This window comes from Oryx dammah, unplaced genomic scaffold (genome assembly GCF_014754425.2).
Source record: "Oryx dammah isolate SB20612 unplaced genomic scaffold, SCBI_Odam_1.1 HiC_scaffold_1, whole genome shotgun sequence".
Lineage (NCBI taxonomy): Eukaryota > Metazoa > Chordata > Mammalia > Artiodactyla > Bovidae > Oryx > Oryx dammah.
Genome location: NW_024070185.1, coordinates 58703396 through 58719690, shown reverse-complemented (window position 1 = coordinate 58719690; position 16295 = coordinate 58703396). Strand labels below are relative to the sequence as shown.

Sequence of the window (16295 nt, the reverse complement as noted above, 5' to 3'; positions counted from 1 at the left end):
CAAATTTGCTGGCATATTGAGTATCGCACTTTCACAGCATCATCTTCCAGGATTGAAATAGCTCAACTGGAATTCCATCACCTCCACTAGCTTTCTTTGTAGTGATGCTTTCTAAGGCCCAGTTGACTTCACATTCCAGGATGTCTGGCTCTAGATGAGTGATCATACCATCATGATTATCTTGGTCATGAAGATCTTTTTTGTACAGTTCTTCTGTGTGTTCTTGCCACCTCTTCTTAATATCTTCTGCTTCTGTTAGGTCCATACCATTTCTGTCCTTTATTGTGCCCATCTTTGCATGAAATGTTCCCTTGGTATTTCTAATTTTCTTGAAGAGATCTCTAGTCTTTCCCATTCTGTTGTTTTCCTCTATCTCTTTGCATTGATTAGTGAGGAAGCCTTTCTTATCTCTCCTTGCTATTCTTTGGAACTCTGCATTCAGATGCTTATATATTTCCTTTTCTCCTTTGCTTTTCACTTCTCTTCTTTTCACAGCTATTTGTAAGGCTTCCCCAGACAGCCATTTCGCTTTTTTGCATTTCTTTTCCATGGGGATGGTCTTGACCCGTCTCCTTTACGATATCACGAACCTCATTCCATAGTTCATCAGGCACTCTATCTATCAGATCTAGGCCCTGAAATCTATTTCTCACTTCCACTGTATAATCATAAGGGATTTGATTTAGGTCATACCTGAATGGTCTAGTGGTTTCCCCTACTTTCTTCAATTTAAGTCTGAATTTGGCAATAAGGAGCTCATGATCTGAGCCACAGTCAGTTCCTGGTCTTGTTTTTGCTGACTGTCTAGAGCTTCTCCATCTTTGGCTGCAAAGAATATAATCAATCTGATTTTGGTGTTGACCATCTGGTGATGTCCATGTGTAGAGTCTTCTCTTGTGTTGTTGGAAGAGGGTGTTTGCTGTGACCAGTGCATTCTCTTCGCAAAACTCTATTAGCCTTTGCCCTGCTTCATTCCGTATTCCAAGGCCAAATTTGCTTGTTACTCCAGGTGTTTCTTGACTTCCTACTTTTGTATTCCAGTCCCCTATAATGAAAAGGACATCTTTTTTGGGTATTAGTTCTAAAAGGTCTCATAGGTCTTCATAGAACCATTCAACCTCAACTTCTTTAGCGTTACTGGTTGGGGCATAGACTTGGATTACTGTGATATTGAATGGTTTGCCTTGGAAACAAACAGAGATCATTCTGTCATTTTTGAGCCGCATCCAAGTACCGCATTTTGGACTCTTGTTGACCATGATGGCTACTCCATTTCTTCTAAGGGATTCCTGCCCACAGTAGTAGATATAATGGTCATCTGAGTTAAATTCACCCATTCCATTCCATTTTAGTTCGCTGATTCTTAGAATGTCGACATTCACTCTTGCCATCTCGTTTGACCACTTCCAATTTGCCTTAATTCATGGACCTAACATTCCAGGTTCCTATGCAATATTGCTCTTTACAACATCGGACCTTGCTTCTATCACCAGTCACACCCACAACTGGGTATTGCTTTTTGCTCTGGCTCCATCCCTTCATTCTTTCTGGAGTTATTTCTCCACTGATCTCCAGTAGCATATTGGGCACCTACTGACCTGGGGAGTTCCTCTTTCAGTATCCTATCATTTTGCCTTTTCATACATTCATATTTAGTGTGTGTTATTTCATTGCTTCATTAGTAACCCCTGTCTGAGACAGCTGCATTGAGCAACACGAATCTTTTGTTTGAGGTGAGGGAGGTGGTACTCAGGCCCTCATTATTGACTTTATTAGTCCTCATGTGTTGAGTTTTGACCCCTCTCTTCCTTCACCATACCAGTCACCACAGCAATCTCTCTATACTCAGACACTTAATGATATTATTTCTTTCCTTAGAAAGATCTCTGCTGCTTTTAGGATAAAGCCCAAACTCCTTGACCTAGCATTCAAGGTTCTCCTGAATCTAATCCTAAATTACCATCCAACACCTCAGTCTAGGCTCACTCACTGTTCTATGACCAGATTAAGCTTTTACAAACCTCTAACCTTTGTACATACTGATCTTTCTGCTTGTAATATTATTTTTGTATTTTCTTATTGGTAAATTCTCTTTTCTCATGTATCAGTTTGATGATTACTTTTTTCTGTAAATCCCTAAGACTCTATAGGTGGAACCAACCTATTTCTTTTCTAGGCTCCCATAGCATTCACATATTAATTTCTATTACATCATTCTTCATATTGTTCTTAATTACTTACTTAAGTATCTGTTTCCATGGCTATGGTGTAAGCTTATCTAGAGGAAGGGCTGTCTTATTATTCATGTATCTTTCTCTGTAACCTAATATAGTGCTTGGCACATAGTCAGTTTAGTCACTCAGTTGTTCAGACTCTTTGTGACCCCATGGACTGCAGCACGCCAGGCTTCTCCATCCATCACCAACTCCCAGAGCTTACTCAAAACTCATGTCCATTGCATCAGTGATGCCATCCAACCATCTCATCCTCTGTCGTCCCCTTCTCCTCCCACCTTCAATCTTTCCCAGCATCAGGGTCTTTTCCAATGGGTCAGTTCTTTGCATCAGGTGGCCAAAGTATTGCAGTTTCAGCTTCAGCATCAGTCAGTCCTTCCAATGAATATTCAGGCACTTCCTTTAGGATGGGCTGGTTGGATCTCCTTGCAGTCCAAGGGACTCTCAAAAGTTTTCTCCAACACCACAGTTCAAAAGCATCAATTCTTCAGTGCTCAGCTTTCTTTATAGTCCAACTCTCATATCCATATATGACTACTGAAAAAACCATAGTTTTCACTAGACGGACCTTTGTTGGTACCTTTGTTGGTAACATAGTAGGTGTTCAATAAATATTTAATTAGTAAGATAATTTAGCTAACTTAGCACACATGCATATAGGGTGCCTTTAGGGTTGGGATGCCACAATGTAGGGTTTAGAAAACCCGAAAAGGATTCAGAAAATGTGTTTGGGTCCGTTTATGTGAAAGGGAATGCTGGAACTCGAAAAAGGAGATTAAAATACAGTAAAAACTTATTTTATCTATATTTCAAATTTTTGTCCAAGGTGCTCATGAAAAGGGGAAGGAAACATCCTTTCAGTTCCGTTCAGTTGCTCAGTCGTGTCCGACTCTTTGCAACCCCATGAATCACAGCACGCCAGGCCTCCCTGTCCATCACCAACTCCCGGAGTCTACTCAGACTCACGTCCATCGAGTCAGTGATGCCATCCAGCCATCCCATCCTCTGTCGATCCCTTCGCCTCCTGCCTCCAATCCCTCCCAGCATCAGAGTCTTTTCCAATGAGTCAACTCTTCGCATGAGGTGGCCAAAGTACTGGAGTTTCAGCTTTAGCATCATTCCTTCCGAAGAAATCCCTTCTCCAATTTTTAGGAACCAGAATTTAAGTTATAATCACACCCACCTGCAGTTTGCTACATTGTTTCTGGGGGAAAAAGCATTCTGAGTTCTGAGTCATTTACAAATGACTGTTTAGAATCTGCATCACTGATAAACTAGGGGCTGCCTAGCTTGTACTTTAACACAAAATTTGTGTGCATTGTTTTCTAATTATTTCATGTGTTTGTATGACTTATTTAGTCATGTACATTATAAATTATTTGAGGGTAGGAATAATTTTTTTTATTATATAACCCACATAGTATCTAGCACAGTATTCTGGACATAGAAAGCATTTATGCAGACTAAATATTTCTGAGTGTTTTGTGCACCAGGCACTCTGGAAAGTAAAGGGGTAAAGAGCACAGTATCTGTGTTTCCTGAAAGTTCACAGTCTAGTTGGGGAATAAGAAGGAAGTATCCTCCCCCAGAAGAAGTCAGCTTCTCCCTCAGCTGTCAAAGAAGCCTACCTGACGTAGAGGGAAATAGGCACCATGGTGTTGAGGATAATGAAGTAGGACCAGAACATAAGGGCGGCAGAGAAAACTGATGAAGAGACATAGTCTTCCCATGGCAGATAATCCTGGAAGTAGTAACCTTTGTTGTTTTCCCAAATGTAATGACCAACTGCTAGGAGAAAACACATGCAGCCTAAAAACAGGAAAATCTAGAAATCAAAAAAAGAATTAAATTAACATTTCATCCAAGATGTACTGCTTTAGTTCTACCATCTGGAGTCTCTCTCTCAACAAAGCTTCTCTTTTCTTGGAGGGCGGGGTGGGGGTGGGGTCGCCCCTGAAGCTCAGTCTCTAGGCAGTAGTCTACAAGACAGAAAAGAAAGCCCAGCAGGAGCTGTCCTTGGGATTTTGATAGGACAAAACAGTAACTAAAATGCATTAAGTATTAAGTGCCAATAACAGTGCTAAGTACTCTATGTGTATTATTTAATATTATTCTTGTCTTTTAATAATAGATAATAAACTTGATATTAAGAATGGAAAAGTATTTTGCCTGAAGTTATCTGGCTACTACCCAGGAGAGACAGGTTTTGGACCAGTTCCAGAACCCAAGCTCTTAATTACTCCGTTATTGAAGTGAGGTTCTGCTTTAACAAAAGTATAAAAAGTGTGACGGCACTGGCTTAGCAGTTGCAGGTGGGGAAGTGAGGAGGAAATGGATGTAAAAGGCTGACAATATGGCAATCATGTTTACAGAAAGAAGATGGTAAAATAGGAAGGCAGACCATGTGCCTACTGAGCCTAGAGCCCTAAGGGAAGTGGTTGGAAATAATTAGGATATTAGTGTGTGTGGGCTGACTTTGACAAAGGAAAGATTTGAAGTAGGCGAATAACTGCAAGAGGAATAGAGTGAAATTTGAGGTTTCCCTGTGGCTCAGATGGTAAAGCATCTGCCTGCAATGCAGGAGACCTATGTTTGATCTCTCGGTCAGGAAGATCCCCTGGAGAAGAAAATGGCAACCCACTCTAGTACTCTTGCCTGGAGAATTCCATGGACTGAGGAGCCTGGTGGGCTACAGTCCATGGAGTCACAAAGAGTCAGACACGACTGAGCGACTTCACCTTCACTTTCACTTTCACTTGGGTCATCAAAGAACTGGAAAAGCCTTTACTTTTAGACACTAAAGAGAAAAAAAGAGATAAGATTGAGATCTTAAGCAAACAAGGCCCAATAATTCTTTCTAACTGAATAAAATGAATCAGCCTAGGGGCAATGTTCAGATTAAAGATGATACCTTCTTACTGAACTAAGATTACTGTTCTTTTCTAGATAACATCAACTTTCTTGCTATTAGTGAAGAAGTGAAGTCACTTAGTTGTGTCTGACTCTTAGGTTGAGAGAAAGGGCATGGAGGGGAAAGGCTGCAAAGAAATAAGACCGATTTGAGAACTATGTTTAGAAAAGGACTTTGAGGAGGAAGGGATAATCCTGAACTCATTTTACAAGGCCAGCATGACTCTGGTACCAAAGCCAGACAAGGACATTATAAGAAAAGGAAACACAGGCCAATATCCCTGATGAATGCAAAGTTTCCCAATAGTAAACCAAATATAACAGCATTTTAAAATGATCATACACCATAATCATATAGGACTGAGGCATTAATGAAAGAAGTTGAAGAAAACAAGTAAATGGAAAGATATCTCATGTTCACAGATTGGAAGAGTTAATCATTGTTAAAATGTCTGTACTATTTATGCTATCTATAGATTCAATACAATCCCTATCAAGATTTCAATGGCAATTTTTTTTACAGAAATAGAAAAAAACAATCCTAAAACTTATATGAAAGCATGAAAGACTTCAAATGGTCAAAGTAATCTTGAGAAAGATGTAAGGTGAATGTATCTCATTTCCTGATTTCAAACTATATTGTAAAGATATAGTAATCAAAACAGTAAGGTACTGGCATAAAAACAGACATATAGGCCAATGGAACAGAACTGTGAGCCCCCAAATAAACCCATGCACTTCTAGTCAATTAATATTTGAAAGGGAGACAAGATGGTATTGGAAAAATTGGACATATGCATGCAAAAGAATGAAACTGGACCCTGATCTTATACGACTCACAAAAATTAACTTGGTATGAATCAGAAGGTTTAAATGTGAAACCTCAAACCAAAGAACTCCTAAAGAAAACATAGAAACAGGGAGAAAAAGCTCCTCGACAGAAGTCTTGGACATGATCTTATGAATATGATATCCAAAGCACCAGCAACAAAAGCAAAAATAAACAAGTGGGATTTATATAAAACTAAAAAGCTTCTGCACAGCAAAAGAAACAGTCAACAAAATAAAAGTCAATCAATTGAATAGGAGAAGATATTTGCAAACTGTATATCTGATAAGGAGTTAATATCCCAAATATTTAAGAAAATAACTCAATAGCAAAAAAAAAAAAAAAAATCAATTAAAAAATGGGCAAAGGTCCTGAACAGACATTTTTCCAAAGAAGATGTTCAAATGGCCAATAGGTATATGAAAAGATAAATATCACTAACTATCATGATACTCTTGGTGGGAATGTAAATTGGTACAGTCACTTTGAAAAACAGTATAGAGGTTCCTCAGAAAATTAAAAATAAAACTACTATATAACCCACCTCAGGGTATATATCCAAAGGAAATTAAATCACTATCTTGAAGAGATATCTCCACTCCCATGTTCACTGAAGTGTTATTTGCAATGGCCAAGACATGGGAACAATCTATCGACAGAAGAATGGATAAAGAAAATGTGATACACACACACTCACACACACAAACACACACACACTACAATGGAACATTATTCAGCTATGAAAAAGGGAATTCTGTAATTTTTGATAAGTGCCCAACTCTTTAAGAAACTGGCAAATGCTTTCCAAAGTGGTTATACAATTTTACATTCCATCATCTTCATATGCCCACGTATCTACAAAGAAGACATGTATTATGTTACTGTGAACTTCTAAGTCTACTCAGAGGTCTTCAAACCTATGCTCTTTGTCACAAGGTGTGAACTGTTCAAAGTAACCCATCTCCACTGGTAGAAAACTGTAGGTCTCAACTTTGAGTCACTAATAGAAAGTCTTTGAAGACAAGAGTATGAAGTCAGAAGAAGCAGATCTAACTAGGACCATTCTCAAAAAATGAGATTTAAAAATCTTTTTTATTATAAAAAACTTCAAACACATATTAAGATATAATGAACCCCTATGTACCCATCACCCAGCTTCATCAATGATCAATTCATGGCCGGTTTTATTTTATTCCAAATCTCCCCTTCCTCTGTCCTCTCTTTTATTTTAAGCAGATTTCTCACATTATCTAATTTTATTTGCAAACTGTTTAATATATATCTTTAAAGGATCTTACTTAAACACAAAATCATGATACCTTTATCACTTAAAAAGTTAGTAATAAACCCTCAATATCATTCCATATTTGAGATTTGAGAGTTGAATGAGGGATGAAAGAGAATAAAGCAGGAGCATTAAGATAAAAAAGAACAAAATCTGCTTTTATTCTTAGCCTAATGCAGATTCATATTGAGTAGTTCCATTCTTTGTGATGCAGGTTTCGTTGGGGCCGTAAGACTCTTCTTAATCTTACTCCCTCTTTGTTCTGCTTCTCTTCACTGAGTTATGTGACAGAATGGCTTATCCTCATGGCTCAGATTAAACTTTAATGATGAGTTCTACTGGCTGTGCTTTCCTTTTGAACCATCCATGTCAGTTCAGTTCAGTCACTCAGTCACGTCTAATTTTTGCAATCCCACAGACTACAGCACACAGGAATTCCCTGTCCATCACCAACTCCAAGAGCCTGCTTGAACTCATGTCCATCAAATCAATGATGCCATTCAACCATCTCATCCTCTGTCGTCCCCTTCTCCTCTTGCCTTCAATCTTTCCCAGCATTAGAGTCTTTTAAATGAGTCAGTTCTTCCATCAGGTGGCCCAGAGTATTGGAGTTATAGCTTTAGCATCAGTCCTTCCAATGAACATTCAGGACTGATTTCCTTTAGGATGGACTGGTTGGATATCCTTGCTGTCCAAGGGACTCTCAAGAGTCTTCTCCAACACCACAATTTAAAAGCGTCATTTCTTCAGTGCTCAGCTTTCTTTATGGTCCAACTCTCACATCCATACATGACTACTGGAAAAACCATAACCTTGACTAGATGGACCTTTGTTGGCAAAGTAATGTCTCTGCTTTTTAATATGCTTTCTAGGTTGGTCATAGTTTTTCTTCCAAGGAGCAAGCGTCTTTTAATTTCATGGCTGCAGTCACCATCTGCAGTGATTTTGGAGCCCCCCAAAATAAAGTCTGTCACTGTTTCCCCATCTATTTGCCATGAAGTGATGGGACCAGATGCCATGATTTTAGTTTTCTGAATGTTGAGTTTTAAGCCAAGTTTTTCACTCTCTTTCACTTTCAACAAAAGGCTCTTTTGTTCTTCTTCACTTTCTGCCATAAGGGTGGTATCATCTGCATATCTGAGGTTATTGATATTTCTCCTGGCAATCTTGATTTCAGCTTGTGCTTCCTCCAGCCCGGCATTTCTCATGATGTACTCTGCATATAAGTTAAATAACCAGGGTGATAATATACAGCCTTGAGGTACTCCTTTCCCAATTTGGAACCAGTGTGTTGCTCCATGTCCAGTTCTAACTGTTGCTTCTTGACCCACATACACATTTCTTAGGAGGTAGGTCAGGTGGTCTGGTATTCCCATCTCTTTCAGAATTTTCCTCAGTTTGTTGTGATCCATACAGTTAAAGGCTTTGGCATAGTCAATAAAGCAGAAATAGATGTTTTTCTGGAACTCTCTAGCTTTTTCAATGATCCAGCAGATGTTGGCAATTTGATCTCTGGTTCCTCTGCCTCTTCTAAATCCAGCTTGAACATCTGGAAGTTCTTGGTTCACATGCTGTTGAATCCTGGCTTGGAGAATTTTGAGCATTACTTTACTAGTGTGTGAAATGAGTGCAATTACGTGGTAGTTTGAACATTCTTTGGCATTGCTTTTCTTTGTATTGGAATGAAAACTGACCTTTTCCAGTCCTGTGGCCACTGCTGAGTTTTCTAAATTTACTGGTATATTTAGTGCAGCACTTTCACAGAATCATCTTTTAGGGTTTGAAATAGCTCAACTGGAATGCTATCACCTCCACTAGCTTTGTTCACAGCGATGCTTCCTATGGTCCACTTGACTTCACACTCCAGGATGTCTGGCTCTAGTCCAGTATTCACACCATCATGGTTATCTGGGTCGTGGTTATATTTTTTGTATAGTTCTTCTGTGTATTCTTGCCATCTCTTAATATCTTCTGCTTCTGTTAGGTCCATACCATTTCTGTCCTTTATTGGGCCCATCTTTGCATGAAATGTTCCCTTGGTATCTCTAATTTTCTTGAAGAGATCTCTAGTCTTTCCCATTCTATTGTTTTCCTCTATTTGTTTGCATGGATCGCTGAGAAAGGCTTTCTTATCTCTCCTTGCTATTCTTTGGAACTCTGCATTCAGATGCATATATCCTTCCTTTTCTCCTTTGCCTCCAGCTTCTCTTCTTTTCTCAGCTTTTTGTAAGGCTCTTCAGACAACCATTTTGCCCTTTAACATTTCTTTTTCTTGGGGATGGTCTTGATCCCTGCCTCCTGTACAATGTCATGAACCTCCGAACCTCCATCCACAGTTCTTCAGGTACTCTGCCATACAGATCTAATCCCTTGAATCTATTTCTCATTTCCACTGTATAATTGTAAGGGATTTGATTTAGGTCATATCTGAATGGTCAAGTGGTTTTCCCTACTTTCTTCAATTTAAGTCTGAATTTGGCAATAAGGAGTTCATGATCTGAGACACAGTCAGCTCCCAGTCTTGTTTTTGCTGACTGTAGAGAGCGTCTCCATCATTGGCTGCAAAGAATAATCTGATTTAGGTATTGACCATCTGGTGATGTCCATGTGTAGAGTCATCTTCCATGTTCATTTCAGTTCAGTCGCTCAGTCGTGTCCGACTCTTTGCGACCCCATGAATCGCAGCATGCCAGGCCTCCCTGTCCATCACCAACTCCCAGACTTCACTCAGACTCACGTCCATCAAGTCAGTGATGCCATCCAGCCATCTCATCCTCTGTCATCCCCTTCTCCTCCTGCCCCCAATCCCTCCCCAAATCAGAGTCTTTTCCAATGAGTCAACTCTTCGCATGAGGTGGCCAAAGTACTGGTGTTTCAGCTTTAGCATCATTCCTTCCAAAGAAATCCAGGGCTGATCTCCTTCAGAATGGACTGGTTGGATCTCTTTGCAGTCCAAGGAACTCTCAAGAGTCTTCTCCAACACCACAGTTCAAAAGCATTAATTCTTCAGCGCTGCTTCCCTGGTGGCTCAGACGGTAAAGTGTCTGCCTGCAATGCGGGAGACCCGGGTTCGATTCCTGGGTCAGGAAGATGCCTTGGAGAAGGAAATGGCAATCCACTCCAGCACTCTTGCCTGGAAAATCCCATGGACACAGGAGCCTGATAGGCTACAGTCTATGGGGTCGCAAAGAGTCGGACATGACTGAGTGACTTCACTTCACTTCACTTCAGCCTTCTTCACAGTTGGTCATAACTTTTCTTCCAAGGAGTAAGCGTCTTTTAATTTCATGGCTGCAGTCACCATCTGCAATGATTTTGGAGCCCCCCAAAATAAAGTCAGCCACTGTTTCCACTGTTTCCCAATCTATTTCCCATGAAGTGATGGGACCAGATGCTATGATCTTCGTTTTCTGAATGTTGAGCTTTAAGCCAACTTTTTCACTCTCCTCTTTCACTTTCATCAAGAGGCTTTTTAGTTCCTCTTCACTTTCTGCCGTAAGGGTGGTATCATCTGCATGTCTGAGGTTATTGATATTTCTCCCGGCAATTTGATTCCAGCTTGTGTTTCTTCCAGTCCAGTGTTTCTCATGATGTACTCTGCATATAAGTTAAATAACCAGGGTGACAATATACAGCCTTGATGTACTCCTTTTCCTATTTGGAACCAGTCTGTTGTTCCATGTCCAGTTCTAACTGTTGCTTCCTGACCTGCATACAGATTTCTCAAGAGGCAGGTCAGGTGGTCTGGTATTCCCATTTCTTTCAGAATTTTCCACAGTTTATTGTGATCCACATAGTCAAAGGCTTTGGCATAGTCAATAAAGAAGTAGATGTTTTTCTGGAACACTCTTGCTTTTTCCATGATCCAATGGATGTTAGCCATTTGATCTCTGGTTCACTTGCCTTTTCTAAAACCAGCTTGACATTAGGAAGTTCATGGTTCATGTATTGCTGAAGCCTGGCTTGGAGAATTTTGAGCATTACTTTACTAGCATGTGAGATGAGTGCAATTGTGCGGTAGTTTGAGCATGCTTTTGCATTGCCTTTCTTTGGGATTGGAATGGAAACTTACCTTTTCCAGTCCGTGTGGCCACTGCTGAGTTTTCCAAATTTGCTGGCATATTGAGTATCGCACTTTCACAGCATCATCTTCCAGGATTTGAAATAGCTCAACTGGAATTCCATCACCTCCACTAGCTCTGTTCATAGTGATGCTTTCTAAGGCCCAGTTGACTTCACATTCCAGGATGTCTGGCTCTAGATGAGTGATCACACCATCGTGATTATCTTGGTCATGAAGATCTTTTTTGTACAGTTCTTCTGTGTGTTCTTGCCACCTCTTCTTAATATCTTCTGCTTCTGTTAGGTCCATACCACTTCTGTCCTTTATCGAGCCCATCTTTGCATGAAATGTTCCCTTGGTATCTAATTTTCTTGAAGAGATCTCTAGTCTTTCCCATTCTGTTGTTTTCCTCTATTTTTTTGCATTGATTGCTGAGGAGCGCTTTCTTATCTCTTCTTGCTATTCTTTGGAACTCTGTATTCAGATGCTTGTATCTTTCCTTTTCTCCTTTGCTTTTCACTTCTCTTCTTTTCACAGCTATTTGTAAGGCCTCCCCAGACAGCCATTTTGCTTTTTTGCATTTCTTTTCCATGGGGATGGTCTTGATCCCTGTCTCTTGTACAATGTCATGAACCTCCCAATATTAAATTTGAAAGCATATTCCTCTACCTGCCACTTCTCCAGCCCCAACTCCATCAACTCCAGTTGATAAAAAGTATGGAAAGTAAAATGATGATATTAAATTACTATTGCTATTGCGATTGCTAAGTTACTTCAGTCATGTCCGACTCTGTGTGACCCCATAGACAGCAGCCCACCAGGCTCCCCCGTCCCTGGGATCCTCCAGGCAAGAACACTGGTGTGGGTTGCCATTTCCTTCTCCAATGCATCAAAGTGAAAAGTGATTACTTACTTATAAATTTATTTCTAATTATTTTAAATTATTAAAATAAATAATTTGACACCCTCTAAAGTTGTGGGAGAAAATTAGAGTGACCTTCAACACTGCTCCTGCTCCATCCCTGTTAATGACCCATCAGTCATTTCTAGTCCTCCCCTCAACCAGAAAGGAAATCAGTTGTATCAGACCAAGCCCCGGAGGGCAGGGCTTCTCCCACTCAGAAAGGCCTGCAGGGGCAGTACACAATCTGCTCTTTCCTCACTCCTAGAGCTTTTCCTGCCATCCTGAGACTTTCTAAAATCTTGCAGATGGTGTCTTTTTAAGAAACATTCATGCTGTGATGGGTTTATTGGTGCTTAGTCTCTAAAGCGTCACAGTGTATAAGTAATTGGTTGTTGCTACAAAGCCCAGACATTACTTTGTTTATTATAAGAGCCAGTCAGACCCAAGAAGAGCAGATAACCTCCCATTTTGCACTATGTGTCCAGTAAAGGCTGAAAGAGATTCTCAAGTCTGTCAAGAACTAAGGCCATTGCTGATCACAGTCATAGGCAGCCTGTAAAAAGAATACTCCTCGGTCCTTGGGCCCCTCACTTCTGTGCTTTTCACTGTACCTTCACTCCAGAAGTACAGCCTGGATTTCTGGCATCATTTACATTTCAAGCACTGATGTTTTTTTTCCTTTGCCCCACAAATACAGTCCTACTTAAAGAGACTAGGGTTCACAAAGCATTGTCACTGTGAGCTCTGGGGAGCTCTGGGCACAGGGAAAGGACGAGACTCCAGCTCAGCTATGGGTTTATCAAGAAGCGTCTTTACTCATCTTGCTTCCTGTCTCTGTCAGAATTTCCCCTAAGAATCATTTCTAAAAATGGGGAAGAAATGAAATGTTCAAATGGGGAAGAATTTCTGCTTCAGCTTGAGAAATGAGAGTGCGTTATATCTAACTACACTGACAATGTCTTGGCAAAAATACCACATAAACAAAACTGCTGAGCTGATAAGAACCTAGCTAATTCAAGAACATTTCTTCATTTAGTAACCATTCAAAAGATACTTCCTGAGAACAGCTTTGTATAAGACACTCCCAAGGATGTAGAGATGGATATAATTTCTACCTTAGAGGCTCATAATTTGGTAGCTCAGGCACTCATTTGTCTTTCTCACTAACTCAGCACAGAATAATGATGCTTCTATTATGTGTTATTTTCCAGTAGTCATGTATGGATGTGAGAGTTGGACTATAAAGAAAGCTGAGGGCTGAAGAATTGATGCTTTTAAACTGTGGTGTTGGAGAAGACTCTTGAGAGTCCCTTGGACTGCAAGGAGATTCAACCGGTCCATCCTAAAGGTGATCAGTCCTGAGTATTCATTGGAAAGACTGATGCTGAAGCTGAAACTGTAGTACTTTGGCACCCTGATGCAAAGAGCTGACTCATTTGAAAAGACTCCGATGCTGGGAAAGACTGAGGGCAGGAGGAGAAGGGGACGACAGAGGATGAGATGGTTGGATGGCATCACCGACTCAGTGGACATGAGTTTGAGTAAACTCCGGGAGTTGGTGATGGACAGGGAGGCCTGGCATGCTGCTATTCATGGGGTCGCAAAGAGTCGGACACGACTGAGCGACTGAACTGAACTGATTCTATGTTAAACACAGTTCTAGGGACTGGGATACAGTGGTGATAAAAGACAATGTCTTAACTCTTAAGGGGTTTGTAATCCTGTGGATATAGGTGGAAAACAAACAAGAAATGAAAAATACAAGTTAACTAGTGCTAAATGCTGTGAGGAAAATAAAACAAGTTAACAGAATAAAAAAGGTCTCGGTGGAGGTGGTGCTCACTTTAGATGGGTGGTAGAGAAGGCTTCTCTGAAAGGGAGACATTAAATCCTGAAAAAGAAGCAAGCCCTGCAAAGGCCTAGGCAGCCCTTGCCAGCCAGAATAAAGTTCCCATGAGAGGAAGAAGTCTGCTTTCTCACTTGATTTGTAGTTTGCCTGGGTATAGATTTCTAGGTCAAACTAAGAACTTTGAAGGTATGAACCTGCTGGTTTCCAGGACTCAATAGTGCTGGTGAGAAATCTGCCAATCTAATTCTCATTGTTTGTTCGTATCTTACTCTTGTCTCTATGAAAACTTTGAAGTACTTCTAAACACCACTGGAGCTCTAGAATTTCATGATGTTTAATGGATGTTTTAAATCTGAAATTCATATTCTTCTTCAATTATAGGAAATATTCTTCTATTATTTCTTTGACAATACAGTTCCCTCCATTTTTGCTTTCTGATACTCCTGGGAGATCCTGTTGGGGTTCTTGGTTTGGTCCTCCAATTAAATAAATTATTTATCTCTTAGATTTTTAGTTTTAAGGTCTAGGAGTATTCTTTGACTCATGATTTCAGCCCTTCTATTGATTTTTTAATTTCAGTAATTGTTACTTTCCAAAATTCTTTTTTGTTGTTCTTAGATTGCTTATTTTATTCTTTGATTAAAAAAAATTGTAGGGAATTCCCTAGCAGTCCTGTGGTTAAGTTTCCACACTCTTGCTGCTGGCCCAGGATTGATGCCCAAGCCACAGCATAGCCAAAAAAAAAAATTCAGTCTATTCTTATTTGTGCAATTGTTTCTTCTAAGAATAGTGAAATTCTTTTGAACGTTCTTTTCTCTTTTGAATTATAATGTTTTTTCCAGAGTCAGTTATTCTATTTATCCTCATCCTCTTCTTTTGTGCACCGGGTTTTTAGTAAAAGAGTAGTTTGACCATTATAGGTTGGCTTTATTCCCTTTGGATAGTTTTATTTCCCTAGCAGGCCATTCCCCTGAATGGGAAGATGGAACCACAAGGTCTGTGTAGGTAGGCAGAATGTGTTAGTTCACTGCTTTTACCCTAGGATATAAAAGGAACCTGCAGGCAAACTGGAATCCCCCAAATTTAAAATAAAATGGGTGTTACTCAGAAGTGATGACACCCACATCAGAAGCCCTAGCCCTCTGCAGAGGTTGTTAAATTTCTTCAGAAAGCAGTTCTCTTGTTTGAGACTGGAAGTCAAATACATTTGTTTTTGCTATATGGATGTCTATAGGGGTGGCAGGATGGTTCAGAGGGCCAATGGTTGTCCAAGCTGTTTTATGGGCACTTTTAAAATTAGTTGTCCTGATTATTATATCCACATATCTTATTCCTGCTCTCCATTCCTGCTCTCTCAAGGTTGGAACTACTCTTGAGGAATGCATTGCTGCTGAACAGGAACGCATTGCCACCAAAGCTTCCACTATTCTGGCTTACCTATCAGTACAATCTAGCAACTTTCTGCTTTCCCAAAGCCCATCAACTTCGTGGGTCTGCTGATGGTTATTCATCCTCTGTCAGAGAATTTATTTTCTATTTGTACTTTCTCACAGTCATTGTACCGGGCTCGAACAGCAACATCCTTCTTAAACTAGATGCCCAAGAGGAAGCATGTGACCCAAGATAATATTCCCTATTTTCTAAAGGAAAGATTGCATGAAAGCTCACAAATGTAGGAATTCATAGCAGCTACTTGGCTAGTGTAGTTGCTTCGGGCATCTATACCACTTCTCTGCTGAATCCACCTTGTAGGAATTTGAATAGAGAACTACATTCTCTCTTTGAAGACTTTCACTGCAGATCTCTCCATGCAGGCATGCATGCTAAGTCGCTTCAGTCATGTCCAACTCTTTGCAGCCCTATGGACTGTAGCCTGCCAGGGTCCTCTATCCATGGGGATTCTCCAGGCAAGAATACTGGAGAGGGTTGCCATGCCCTCCTCCAGGGATGGAAACCAGGGATGGAATCCTCGTCTCTTAAGTCTCCTGCATTGGCAGGCAGGTTCTTTACCACTAGTACCACCTCAGAAACCCAGATACCTCTGCTTTAATCTGCTCTAGGCCTGCTATTCATCTACTATCCTAGGACTTCCTTTCAGTGTTTGCATGTTTCCTGGCTTCCAAATCTTTCTTGGTTTATTCTCTTCTTTTCCTTGAGTATACTTTAGAAACTTCCTAAGAGAAGATACATAAGGAGTAAATTTTTTTTGAGTCTTTGCACA

General features: G+C 40.2%; 1 protein-coding gene across 1 annotated transcript in view; it reads right to left on the bottom strand.

The window, feature by feature from the left end:
- LOC120867977 (phospholipid-transporting ATPase FetA-like) overlaps positions 1 to 16295 on the bottom strand; it is a 66384-nt gene that overhangs the window by 29826 nt on the left and 20263 nt on the right. Inside the window, exon 11 of the mRNA XM_040246884.1 lies at positions 3863 to 4059. Within this exon, the coding sequence (XP_040102818.1) occupies positions 3863 to 4059 (197 nt within the window). The remainder of the gene's footprint in view (positions 1 to 3862; positions 4060 to 16295) is intronic.